This window comes from Oenanthe melanoleuca, chromosome 13 (assembly GCF_029582105.1).
Source record: "Oenanthe melanoleuca isolate GR-GAL-2019-014 chromosome 13, OMel1.0, whole genome shotgun sequence".
Taxonomy (NCBI): Eukaryota; Metazoa; Chordata; class Aves; order Passeriformes; family Muscicapidae; genus Oenanthe; species Oenanthe melanoleuca.
The window spans coordinates 8,189,687-8,203,323 of record NC_079347.1 but is presented as its reverse complement, the minus strand read 5'-3'; the positions used below and the strand labels follow the sequence as shown (position 1 = coordinate 8,203,323).

Genomic DNA, 13,637 nt, shown 5'->3' with positions numbered 1-13,637 from the left:
GAACCTCTGACAACAGCATCTGCTGTCTGATATTACAGAAGTCACAGCATTTCCAGGAGTTATATCTTTTCTTCACACATCAGCAGGGATTTCATTCTTTCCCTCCCCTTCCCCCTCCTCACTATGCCTCCTTTTTTCTCCCCCCCTTTTTTTTGGAGGGGAGGAAGATTTTGTTGTTGGGGGTTTTTGTTGTTTTTTCAGGGTTCTTTTTGGGTCTTGATTTTCCTGAAGATGAAAAATGCGAACCTTAAAAGTCCCATTGCTTTGAGAAACATTTCTCCAGGTCCCATCTTTTCTATGGCTGCCTTGTGATTAGGGAAGCAAAAAAAAAAAAAAAAAAAAAAAAAAAAAAAAAAAAAAAAAAAAAAGGAAATATTGTATTTCTTATATAAAAAAATGCATTTCAGTCAGAAACTCCTAGCTGACGACCCAAGAACAGGGAGTTGTGGCTGTGCCGAACCGAGTTCTGTACGAGAGTCGGGTGGGAGCCGCAGGTTCGGGTCTGTTTCGGGTCCGGGTCTGTTTCAGGTTCGGGTCTGTTTCGGGTCCGGGTCTGTTTCGGGTCCGGGTCTGTTTCAGGTTCGGGTCTGTTTCGGGTTCGGGTCTGTTTCGGGTCCAGGTCTGTTTCGGGTTCGGGTCTGTTTCAGGTTCGGGTCTGTTTCGGGTCCGGGTCTGTTTCAGGTTCGGGTCTGTTTCGGGTCCAGGTCTCTTTCGGGTCCAGATCTCTTTCGGGTTCGGGTCTGTTTCGGGTCCGGGTCTGTTTCGGGTCCAGATCTGTTTCGGGTTCGGGTCTGTTTCGGGTCCGGGTCTGTCACGGGAGCGGTGCCGGCGCAGCTGCGGGCGGCCGGAGGAAGCCGCGGTCCCGCGGCTGCTCGCGGGTGTCCCGTGCGCGTCTCGGCAGCAGGGGCAGCCCGAAGGCCGCCGGGGCCGGGCGCCTCCCGCCTGCTCCGGGCGGTACCAGCCCGCACCTGCTGAGCAGCGCCGGGAGCGGCCAGCTCCCCTCAGGGTCCGGCGGCCGGGGGGGCCGAGCGCCGCTCCCTCCGCGCGCCCCTCACGGCGACCTTCCGGCTGCGGGGGCCGGGCGGCGGCGGCGGACGGGCAGCTCCTCCGGCCAATGGGCGCTCGGAGCGGCGCGGGGCGCCCCGCCCCTCCAGCCGCGCGGCCCAATCCAAGCCGCGCTTGCTGCCCGGGGGGCGGGACTTCCGCGGCCGGGGAGGCGGTTTTGTGTGTGCGAGCGCTGCGCGGTCCCGGCTCCCCGCGGGCGGCGGCGCTTGGGGGGCCCGGCCCGGCCCGACCCCGCGGGCAGCGCTGAGCGGCGGCGGCAGAGGGGGGTCCCCTCTCCTGCCGTAGTGGGGGGCCCCCGCGGAGGCGGCGGGGTCCCCCCGAAGGCGCGGTAGTGACGGCGGCTCGTCCCCCGGTTGGTCCCCCGGTTGTCGGCTCCCCGCGCGGGGTGAGGGGCGGGCAGGTGGGCGATGAATGGGTTCAGCACCGAGGAGGACAGCCGGGATGGGCCGCCCGCCGCCCCCTTTTACGGCCAGAGCTGCTGCCTCATCGACGACGGGGACCGCTGCGTGCGCCCCGCCGGCAACGCGTCCTTCAGCAAGAGGATCCAGAAGAGCATCTCGCAGAAGAAGCTGAAGCTGGACATCGACAAAAGTGTGAGTGAGGCCTCGGCCGGGGCTGCCGGGCGCCGCCGAGCCCCCCGGAGGGGCGGCCGGGCCGGCCCCAGCCGCCACCGCACTGCGGTGCCTCGGGGGAGACGCGGATCCGCCCGGCGAGTTGGGCTGCGGGGCGGCCGGCGGGGCTCGGGGCTGGGCTGCGGGATGTGTGCGGCGCTCACGGTGCCTCCGGACCCTCCTCAGCGCTGCAGCGCTCGGCGAGGGAAGGGAAGGACGTGCCTGCGTGGACCCGGCTGTTCCCCGGGTGCAGAGCCGGCTTTTCCCTATGGCACTGCCCGCCTGCTGAAGCATAGTGTAACTAAAGCACAAACCCCGTGCTGGGGAGGCAGGTGGTGTGCAGGGAAGCAGAGGAGCGAGCTGTCAGTGCTTCGGAGGCAGGAGTGCTGTTCGCGATGCGGTTTCGGGTTGGAAAGGCTGCTGCTGTCAGGTGAAAACAGCGCCGTGGCTGCTGCTTCAGTCAGGCGGCACTGACGTTACTTCTTTAATTGGTGAGAATTGGTGCTGGAGTGAAGCAGGTTAAAAACCGAGCTGGCGGTGAGATGTGCTGCCTCTTCCGCAGGGCTTATTCGCACACAGAGCAGCCCGGTTTGCTGCCTAATGACATTAAGTGACAGCTGTCAGCTTGAGATAGGAACGGGTTATTTGCCCAGCAGAGAAAGAGGCAGAGCCGAGCAGATCGCAGAAGGAATTTCTCAGAAGTCAGTTCGTTAACGGAATTCAGCTATGCACGCTTTTCTCGCCTCATCTGTAAAGATCAAAACCACTGAAAACAAAGCAAAGAAAAAAAAAAAAAAAAAAAAAAAAAGGTGAAGTTTTGAGTCAGTCTGTTTGGCAGCTCCCCCAGTTGGTTGGGTCTCTTCTGCACAGCCGAAATGCATCGTGTCACGGGAAAAGTGACTCAGTTTGAAACATATTCTTTAAAAATAGAGGATTTCTCACAGTTGTAGTTCTCAGCAGATTTGTCTAGTGGCGTAGTAATTTCTTGCATTTTAGAAATGAGTCTTTGTTGACAGATGCCAGGATTTAGAAACAAAAAGGCAAAATCAGACTAATGCAGTTAGAACAAAGGGAAAGTGTGAAGCAGGCTGCATGGAGTGATTTTGGATGTAGGGTGTCTGTGTTATCTGAAGATCTTTTGCCTTATAGATACCAAATATCATTTGGTGGATCATTTATCAAATATTATTGGTTTGATCATTTGAAGTGCTTTATTTTGCTAACTCTAGTAAGATAATATTTGTTAAAAGGGAGGTTCCATGGCTGAACAAGCAGTTAGAAAGAGGCTATTCTGCATTTGGTTTGTTTTAATTGAGGTGATTAGCTCAAATTTTATTTGGTCACGGTTTTGAAACACCTTAATAATCCTCTGTACTATTCAAGCCAGAAAGTTCACAAGAGTGGAATAGAATAATAATTTTTTGATAGTTACCTGCTAGTGAATCCTGAAATAAATGAACTTCCTCCAGACAAGCACCCATTTTTTTCCTGATGTATGATTGCAGCCATAAAAAAGAAATATTTTATCTGCAGAGGTTCAAGTTCAGCTGGAGCTCGAGTTCTTTGTTTTATTTGCTTTTAGTCTTTGTAAGGTAAGCTATCTCTGAATAAAGAGTGTGATATCAGGACTGGGATTTAAGATTAGAAATTCCTTGATGTCAGTCGGTCATGCCAGTCTTGAGGGATGCACCTGACACGGGTGTCTAAGCAGCTGCTGTTGGATGCTGTTTCACAGTATCTTTTTTGATTGCTTTTTCACCACCTCTGGTTCTCAGGTGAGACATCTGTATATTTGTGATTTTCACAAGAACTTCATTCAGAGTGTTCGGAACAAAAGGAAGAGGAAGACGAGTGATGATGGAGGTGACTCTCCTGAGCACGACACGGATGTTCCAGAGGTTTGTGAGCTGCTTTACCAGTTCTTAGCATGTTGAAGTTTCACTTGGATGTTCTCATGTATCAAAAATATTTATATTTTAAATTGAAAGGCCATTGAAGCTGCTGTGGAGTTACTTTCACTTTCCAGAAACAGTTTTTTTCTAACATGTGTTGTCCTAATTTTCTTCATTCCTGTATGAGTTCTTTGCCCATGTTAAGTTTTCTATAAAAAGAGATGTGGTAAGGTAACTGCACAGCTTCATGTATGTACAGTTAAAATTGTGTTTGATACTAATTTTTTTAAGGCTAAAAATAAGTTATTTTTGGTGATATCTGATGCCCCAACATAATTCTTTGTTACTTATTTTGCATCATTTTGCAAATACACTACAGAATCCAATAGATCACTCTCTTTGATTAGGTATTTGATACCCAGGGATATTGAGCTGCTCCAGATATTTGCATATATGATATTTTTTAGCACTATTTAAAACTACTTTTAAATAGTTTGTGACACATTTTTATTTTCAGGAGATAAGCCTGGGGGAAGTTTTCTGTGATAGAGAACTCTAGAATAATCCTTTCTCTGTGCCACTGCGTGCTGCACTTGCTTCAGTGATGTTTCTGGTACTGTTGACATGGCAAAAGTTGTGCAGAGGTGATGTTCAGAGAAGCAGAGCATGGCCACGTCAGCAGAGCCCTCTGCTGGAAATGCCAGCCCTATTGGCAAAAAGTCGTTTATTTCTGAAAGAAAAGAAAAAAAAAAAAAGCCACCAAGAGTCATTTTGCCAGCAAAGCTGTGCCTTGGTGCAAAGCTGGTGCACACAGCTCCTGTGTGGAGGTGTTGAAAGAGTAGCAAGTTTTTTGATATGGGTGTTTTTTTAAAGATAACCTGACCTTTTGTTGTCACTGTTCATGTTTCCATTCTACAAGGTTCTCCATCAAAACTTTCCTGTTCAAGCTTTGCAGTAGTTGCCAGGGTGATTGCTGAAGACCCAGTTGGCATCTAAAAATGTTGGTGCTGTAGAGCATACAGTATTTGGTGACTGAAACCTGAGGGATGCACGTCACCCAGCTGAACACAGAACTCTGCACCGTGTCAGTTTTAATGTCATTTCCCTCTCAGTTTTCAGCAGATATTCCTTTTTTCTTTGAAACTTGACATTTCCCACATGATCTTCATCTTCCCTGTTATAAACTCGCCATCACCCCCTTTGCTTTTAAACTGTGCACTTCCTATTTAAGTATTTGAATTTCATTTCATCTCTGTACTCTGTTTTATGTCACAAGCCGTTTGTTCAGTGCCTGCTAAATTGTTATTTCATGTGTGAGCTTTTTAAACCTTGTGGGAACAAAAGGTTCCCCTTTGCTTGGAGGTTGCAGAGGTGTAATTGAGAGCAGAAATTGGCCAGCAATTCTGTTGACAGCATGTGAACCAGAACAAAAATTTCTATTTCCCTGAGGCTATTTTGGTCCTTTAGCATTAACAAATACAAAATATACTTAGGTTTGTCAGTAAGACAAGCCAGTGTGGTTCTGAATGCAAGCAAGGAGAAGTCCTATTGAGGAAGAAGTAATTATTTTTAGATCTTTTTAGATAAAATAACTACTCATAGAAGCTAAAGGTAGTGCTCATGCCCTCTTCTTTTCATCACTGCCAGGTTGACTTGTTCCAGCTCCAAGTGAACACCCTGCGACGTTACAAGAGACATTATAAGTTGCAGACTAGACCTGGACTCAACAAGGCTCAGCTTGCAGAAGTAAGTGAGGACAGCAGTGGTGTTATCTCTGTTGCAAGAAAACTTTTTATCTCCTCTGTTCAAGGGCACGTTTTGTGGGCACTCACACCTGTGTGACTCACTGGTACGGACCAAGTGCCCTCTGAAAGGTTTCAGGGATTGATGCCAGCAGAAGGCTGCCTGCTTGCTTTCACCTGGGACAGGCTGGGAAGGCATGGACACTGGCTGTAGAAAGGCTGTTTTAGTGTTTTAGTGCTTGTCTCTGCTTCCTTTCCCACCTTTTTCCTAGTACCAAGTGGTACCCTTTAGGGAGCAGAAATAGGACCCAGTTTTTGGGTGTTACCTGGGGATGGCTGCTCAGCTGAAACTCACACTTAACCCACTAATCATCTCCCTAAGTGATCCTGTTAGTTTTTCTTTCCTCACAGGCACTTGAGCTCCTTGGAATTGCTTATTATTAAAGGGAGCATCATTGTGCGTGGTTTCAGATTCTTTATTTTCCTCCTTTGTCCTCATGATTCTGTATTACAAAAGGCTTTTTTCTTAAGGGCCTCTGCTGCTTTCTCACCATATGGGCTACTTGTTCAGAAAGAACTCTCTGCATCTCTCTGGTATTTGGGCAAGTTGTGCTAGCTGTGCTTCTGCTCTGCTCTTTTTCCTGACTTGATCTAAAGCCATGCTGTGGGAAAAATCTTCTCTAAACTTGAAAAAACTGTAGTAGTTACTAATTAGTACTGAGGTTGATTTTTTTAAGTGGTGGCTTTCACAACTGTCTGCCTAAAACTGTCTGGTTTGCTTTTACTTCTGCTTTAAAGAACAAAAACCTGACAGACCAAAAAAGTCTGCAAGACACTGTCTTTTTCTCTTTCAAAGTCAACCAGGGAGTGAATGTACAGAATATAGAGAATATGCAATGTAGGGCATGTAGGAGTAAGTTGAATGGAGTAGGATGGGGTTGTACCTCATTAGCAGTCCTGATTTGTCATATTTTAACTAACCAGTTCATGTCTGTCAGCTGCCTCCTGCCATGAAGGACTGCCTGCTTAAGGAATTTACTGTGAATGTACCCAAGAGGAAAGAAAAGATCAATTACTGTGCGGGTGGAAAATAAAGAGAGCCTAACTTAAAGCTGTCACATACTTCCCAGATTTCCTGTGAAGCCTGGGCAGCTTTGACTCTATTCTGGATCCTCATCCAGCTCCCATGCTTGAATCACTGCTGCCTGAGGCTCTTACCCTCCTCATGCTTCCCACCATGAGGGAAGCTCAAGCTTCCATAAATCTCCTTGGAGTGACTTATTGCTCAGCCTGCATCAGAATCCCATTCTAGATCTGTGTTGGGTACTAAAAAAAAGTTTCTTCTATGAGAAGTAGATCTTGTCCAGCTCCAACATGTTTTCTGCATTCACTTTGAGGAAAAAGCAGCCAATGCTTCAGGGCTTGTTCTACTGTCAGAGAGGGGTAGCCCTAACTAAAACCTAACCCTCCCATTGCTAATTCCTGATGTTTTTTTCAGTGAAAACTTAAGAGTCCTGAGGAAATCACTCTGGATAAAACTTTGCTAACACCTGGTTCACACAAGAAAGTGCTGCAGTGTTTCTGACACTCTCCTTTAAAACACAGAGGTGCAGGGAAAACTTGCTCGCCAAATAATCTCAGCACGAAATGTTGCTGAGGAGAAGCTGTGCTGCTTTGGCAGGAGGACATTCTGGCTTCCAAATTCCTCTTGTAGGTTGGCTGCAAATCCTGCTGACATAGCAAGGCTATGCTGTGTTCATACACACATTCCAGCTGTAAAGAGAGAGGGAGGTAAATGAGGGCTGACAGTTGGAATTGGTGCATGTTTCACTCAAAGGATAATGCGCTCAGTGGCCATAAAATCATTTTTGGAAAGTGAAGAGAAACTCTGTTCTGATTATTTCTAGTTTTTAATTCCAGCATTTCTGTCTCTTTACCTGTTGTCCTTTTAGACTGTCAGTCGTCATTTCAGGAATATTCCAGTGAATGAGAAGGAGACACTTGCATATTTCATCTACATGGTGAAGAACAACAAGAGCAGGCTGGACCAGAAATCAGAAGGCAGCAAGCAGCTTGACTGAAGATGAACAAGGCTTGGAATAAGAGAGACCTTGAAGGAATGTGTGGTATTGTGCATTTTAGGTTTATAAAAACTGTTAAAGTATATTGTAAATTTTTTTTAACTGCAGTGTCTGGATGACAGAAAAAAATATAGACGTTCTTATGAGGAGTATTTGAAAACATGTGCCCAGCATGTTTCCGAAGACTTCTTCCCCTCATTTCAAAGTCATATTGGAATAAAGAAATGAGGATAATGGGGAAACCAAATAAATCTGTAGAACTGTGGAGTTTGTCAACTTGGTGTTTTGAGCCATTTCTGGAAATCTACATCTCAGTGCAATTCAAATGCCAGATGGAATTTTTTTCACTGAATTCAGGCTGCATCACAAACCACCATGCAGTTTGTCTTGGTACAGGACTGGAAGAGCAGCAGAGATAAAATTCATTTTCGAGGTGCATGGGTCAGAAGTTTTTCTGAAGCTTGCTGCTCACCTACACATGCTCTGTCTTGCCTTGAGTCAGTGCTTCAAATCCCAAACTTCTACAAATGCTCCAGCTCACCAGATCTACTCCAGTGAACGCTACTTGACCAGTCTGAAATTGATGGGGTTTTTTGCCATTTTTTTTCCTCCTGACCCCATCCGACACAGATGCCAACCAGCTCTCAGCAGTCTCTTTTATAATTTCTTTTAAGAACTCAGTAATTAAATTTTCTGTAAGCATTTTAAAACTTCTGCATTTCTGTGAATGTGGTATTAAGGCAAACACAACCTATTTGCTATGTCTGATCATGTTGATAGAAGTGCTTATTTAATTGATTTATGCATATTTTAGTGATAATAGGTGAAACAATGGCTTGAGACATCAGTCTCTTAATTTCTGTGTCAGGTCAGTATCAGTCACAAGTGATGTCCATTTTATGCTGAAGCTTTAGCAGGTGTCACAAAACTGCTGTGTGCATTCAGGGGCTCTGTTTAGTATAAAGCAGATTTATGGGTGAGGCACCATAACCAGGGCAGTGATCTGACCGGAGCATTTCATGATACATTTCATCTCCTTTGCAGTGGGCAAGAAGCATCAAAGCATTTGCCTTTCATGAACATTTCATGTGCTTTCATGAGAGCTGTGTGAGTGAGGGTGGCACACTGGTGCTCCCCAACAGGGCACTGTAGGAGGAGATCACCCTGATTTTATTTAAAGCCGAGGTGTCCTTACAGATAATACAGTGATTATTTTGGCAAAATGAACTTTTAATGGTATTGATCATGACTGACTGTTTTCCAGTGACCTCAAATTCTCTTCAGGGGACCTCATGATTTAAAGCACCGCTCTGTTTCTTTGCTGTCCTGACCAGTCTCTCCATTCTGGTACAAGATGCCAAGACTCCACATAGAGAGGATGTTCTTAACAAGCCTTAAGCAACGAAATGAACAGTAGAAAACCTTGGCTAGCATTTTGTAAGTGGCAGGTTTTATTATTTCAAAACTGGATGAAGCTTTGTTTAAGAGCTAAACACACTGGTCATGGTCCCAGCTTAGTACTGCGTTGCATTTTGTAAGGCATGAAGGGTTCACTTAGTGAAGCTCTTGTTGAAGCTCTCCCAGGGTCTCTTTAAAATTCAAGTCACAATTTAAAGCAAGTTGTTCACATCACTCTGAATTGTTTGCTAATACTCCAAAACCATGTTCAACAAACTTCAACATGTCTTAAGTCCTGTGTCATAGGCAGAAATACTCTGTTGTGGTACATGCCCCATTTGTGACATCTGGGGAGTGTGATTGTTTCAGCATTTCCTTGTTCAATTCTGTATGGATTTTTAGAACATCATACAAGAGAAAGGTTCAAGGAATGAGGAGAGAATGTCTTGTATCAGTATTTCATGAATGTTTAAAAATTTCCTATTTGTGCTGTTCCTTTCCATATTGAAAGGGTGGATAGTTTCCACATCAGTCAACATGATCTGGCTTCTCTCATTCAGGACAGATGGTTAGAAGGGTACATTCTCTGACTGCATGCTAACCTTCAAAGAGCTCGTGTAATCAGAGCATGTTACCAAGGGAAAATGTGTTTCTGAGTTGGGAGGGTTATGCCTCATAGAGATTCTTCCCCTGTACTGGGCACTGGTGAGGCCACACCTCAAGTGCTGTGTTCAGTTCTGGTCCCCTCAGTTCAGGAAGGACATTGAGGTGCTGGAGCAGGTCCAGAGAAGGGAAACAAAGCTGGTGAAGGATCTGGAGCACAGGTCCTGTGAGGAATGGCTGAGGGAGCTGGGGTTGCTCAGCCTGGAGAAGAGAAGGTTCAGGGGGCACCTTCTCATTCTTTGCAACTCTCTGACAGGAGGGTGGAGCCAGGTAGGAGTTGCTTCTTCTCCCAGGCAGCCAGTGACAGGACAAGGGGAAGCTGCCTCAAGCTGCACCAGGAAGGCTTAGGTTGGACATTTGGAGGAATTTCTTCACAGAAAGGGTGATTAAATATGGGAATGGGCTGCCCAGGGAGGTGGTGGAGTCACTGTCCCTGGAGGTGTTTAAGGAAAGACTGGCACTTGGTGTCATGGTCTGATGGACACGGTGGTGTTTGGTCATAGGTTGGACTCGATGATCTCAGAGGTCTTTTCCAACCTAATTGATTCTGTGATTCTGTGATTCTAGACCAAAACTGTAAAAATGTAGTTTGTTTGGGATTTACTTTTTTTGTGGTTGTATTTTATTTTGTTTTATTTTTAAGAGTAAATAAATCTGTTGAGATGTTTTAGTAGCCAGCAGCAAAATGATTCTTTTCAAGGAAATATGGTGGCAGGTTCCATCTGTTCAGGTGTATTCACTGGAATGCTTTTGCACCGAGGTGGTATCCAGGAAACTTTTCTTTTTCTTTTTTTTCCTGAAATAGTCAATTGATGTTAAATGTGATCCTTGTTGGTTTCACTTCTAAAGCAATTTTACTTTTTTGAAAAAAAATTCTTAGTGAAGTGTGATGATGAAGAGATGTTTACCAGCCATTAGCAGTTGTTTATAAGGTGGAAAGCTTGGAGGCAAGACACCAAAGAACCAGAAGAATCTTTGGCTGTCAGACCCCATGGCCTTATAAACCCCTTGCAAATGCCTTATTACCTTGTTCTCAACTTAGCTAGAGCAAAACACCTTGAGCAACAGAAAGCTGATGGTCTTGATGGAAGGGTCAGCCACTTGCTGGCCCCCGTGCTATGAACTGAAACCACACGTCAATTCAGTAGCAATATCCATGTTCAGGGTGCCTGTGATTCTTGAAAAGCATTTAGTGTCTAATAACCAGAAAACGCAACAATGCAATTGTCCTTCTGTACGATACCGTGCTCTGTGTTCGATTCCTTATGCTGCATGCCAAGTAAAAAAAGAAAAAACACTTTCCAACTTTTTATTTTAAACGTCAAATTAAATGTGTTTGAACCTCACACTTGTGAAGCCATGAGGTGGGACATTTTCTCAGCACTTTTAGATGGGACTTGTTGGAAAGGTGTAAGACCCAAATCGCTTTGGCTGGTATGATAAGATATTTTTTTTGCATTTTGCTTTTCACAGATGGGCCTTAAATTCTGTCTAGCTTTGAACCATGGAGCACAAGCCTTGGGGGCATGGAGGATGACCAGATGTCATCTTCTATTTATATAGTGGAAGCTTATTTCTTACAAGCCTGCATAGGTGACATTCACCCTGAGCAGAGGAATTGTCTCTAAAGGTCTCCAGCCATTATATAGCCTAATGCAATTCCATAGCCTAGCTCAATTCTCATTGCAGAGTTCCATTCACTTAATTAGAGTTCTGAATAGATCCAAAGCCATTAGTATGCAATCCAAATAATGCAGAAACATCTCTTCTGGGGTTAATTTCATCCTATATGCTGACCCTCTGCTCATTTCAAGGGAAGAAGAAATCATTGCTGGTAGTTACTGGTTTGAGCTCAACTCAGGGGAGTTGGAAGCATGCAAAGACTCGAGTCAGTAGCAACCTGATGGCTGAAAAGTGCAAACACATCCAAGGAGGCTCTGTTAGAATGCAGTTTTCAAAATTCCATAATCTGAAAGATTATTGTATATCAACCTGAAGTGAATTATTACATTATAAAGTAATGTTTCTTTTGCCAGGCACTTCAGATGCTCAGCCTGAGAAAAGCAGAGCTCTGTACCACTTCTCTCTGGTATTCTGGTGTCCCAGTTTTCCTTAGAAATGTGGCTATAAATGACTAGATACCCCAGGGTGCAAGGATTGACCAGAACATGTCAAGCCTGGCATTTCAAGTGAATCTAAAGTGCAAGCTGGGTTCAGAGAGGCTTTGAAAAACAAGAGCCAAAATAATCTACAGTAAGTGGGAGTTTTCATGCAGGTGGTGATGGCACAGGGAGGATGAAGCAGGACATGGCCCACAGGGAGACTGAACAAAACACTTCCACAGCAGCAGCAGCGTGGAGGGAGATTTGTTCTGTGTCAGCTCCTGTGATGGATGTTTTATGAGAGGGGGAGGAGGGCAAGCTGTGCACTTTACATCTTTTGGTTGAGCCAAATGTAAATACCAATGGGAGATCTTCAGCAGGAACTGCAGTTGGAGGGCAGAGGAGGGGTCTGCTGAGGGACTGTTTGTTTGAGTTTGCAGATCCTGGAGCACTAGAGTCACTTTGTCTCTGCAGCTTAGAAACGTGGGTAGTACAAGGTGACCTCCCTTCCCAAAGGAGTCCTTGTGCTGCCCAGAGTAAGGACTGAAGAGTCCCAGAGGTGAAGGAATGTTATTGATGCCTCACTCCTCTTGTCACTGATGCCATTTAACCATCTCTAGCTTATCAAGTTAGGGAGTTCTCATTTTCCACTTTCGAAGTACAAGTGAACTGTTAGGATGTAAGATACTCCTTGCACTTTTCACAGCTATCCCTGGTCTCGTGTTTTTGACTTGCTTGTGAGCACATCTGTTTGGGATGAACTAAATGCTTGAACAAAGTGTGGGGAGAGGGGGGGCTCCTGCCTTAAACCTGAACTTCCCTTGCAAGCAGCTCTGCAGGCCCATCCTGTACATCAGCAGGCTCCAGGAGCCTCTGGCTTACCTGAGCCTTACCAGGGCTGAGTTTACTCCTGTCCTACCCACACCTCTGCTCCACAGCTATTGCAGGGGAGATGGGTAGCAGGTAACTTGCAGAATGGTTTGGAGTCTTTTGGCAGGCTTACTGGGAGAGAAAACTGTGTTCCCTCTTCTGTTTCTGGCCTCCATGTGTTGTGCTGATCTTATGCCAAATGTTTTGGACACCTTGTATTTTTAACTGTGTAATATAGCTGTGTATTGTTAAAGCAACTTAGTAACTTATAGCAAAAACTGTAGAACTCATTTCTCTGAGGTGTAGGAAATGTCCTGCTTCCACTGTGTATGAGACTTTAACTCTGTACTGTCTGATAAAGATAAAAATCTGAATTTCACTTTAATAAATGATCTATCTAGCAACCGGCCCACATTCCCTTGTTTGCCTTTCTGCCCTCAGCACTGATGGTTCCAGAGCCAAGGGAGTTCTGCTTTGTGTGGATGTTTTGTGCCAGGCTTCTCAGATTCACTGCCTTTTCCCACCCACCTCCCCAGGGCTGAAAACACTGCAGACATGGAGCAGAGAATGGCACTGCTCAGTGGGAATGTCAAGCTTGCAGTAGAAATCTCAGGTGATGGGATATTTTCTGACAAACCCAGGTGGGCTGCACAGGTGCAATTCATGGAGTCTTTTTTGAATGCAACAAAAAGACAACTTGCAAGAAAGATGGAGGTTGTTGAAGAGCCACATGCCCTTGTATTTTGGGGGGTGTTGGGCTTTTCTATGATGGGAATTCCTCCCCTCTTGTATCATGAGGATTCTGTCAAGTGCAGCTTCTCATTTGATTCATGTTTCCTAATGAATCTTCTTTATGTCTAGTTCAGCCCTGTGCTTCTGCTCTTTTCTCAGGCACATCCTTGGCTTCATTTCATGCATGATTTATAGCTCCTGTTGTCCAGAGTCAAACCTGCATGCCCAGCTGACAAGGTGGGCACTGCTCCAGAGCAGTAATGACATGGACCATCCCCACATTCAAGATCCTTTCCCATGAAATGCTTTGTTTCATTTCTTGTTCTGATACTTCTCCTGACCATCAGCCTTACAGGCAAAGGTCTCTCATTTTTTGGCTGCACTGAGGAAGCAAGTGAAAAAAACTGGGACTTGAGAACTTGTTCATCTGAACTCTGTCATGGTATTTTTAAAGGCAGTGCTGGCACTGTTTGAGTCATGC

The 13,637-nt window shown here is 45.5% G+C and overlaps 1 protein-coding gene across 1 annotated transcript; it reads left to right on the top strand.

Moving 5' to 3' along the window:
* Nucleotides 1-1,210: 1,210 nt before the first annotated feature.
* On the top strand, nt 1,211-12,833 carry SAP30L (SAP30 like). The gene is made up of 4 exons (XM_056502335.1): nt 1,211-1,658; nt 3,452-3,574; nt 5,216-5,314; nt 7,263-12,833. The coding sequence occupies exons 1-4, from the start codon at nt 1,473-1,475 to the stop codon at nt 7,389-7,391; spliced, it is 537 nt and encodes a 178-aa protein (XP_056358310.1). The 5' UTR covers nt 1,211-1,472; the 3' UTR covers nt 7,392-12,833.
* The last annotated feature ends 804 nt before the right edge of the window (nt 12,834-13,637 follow it).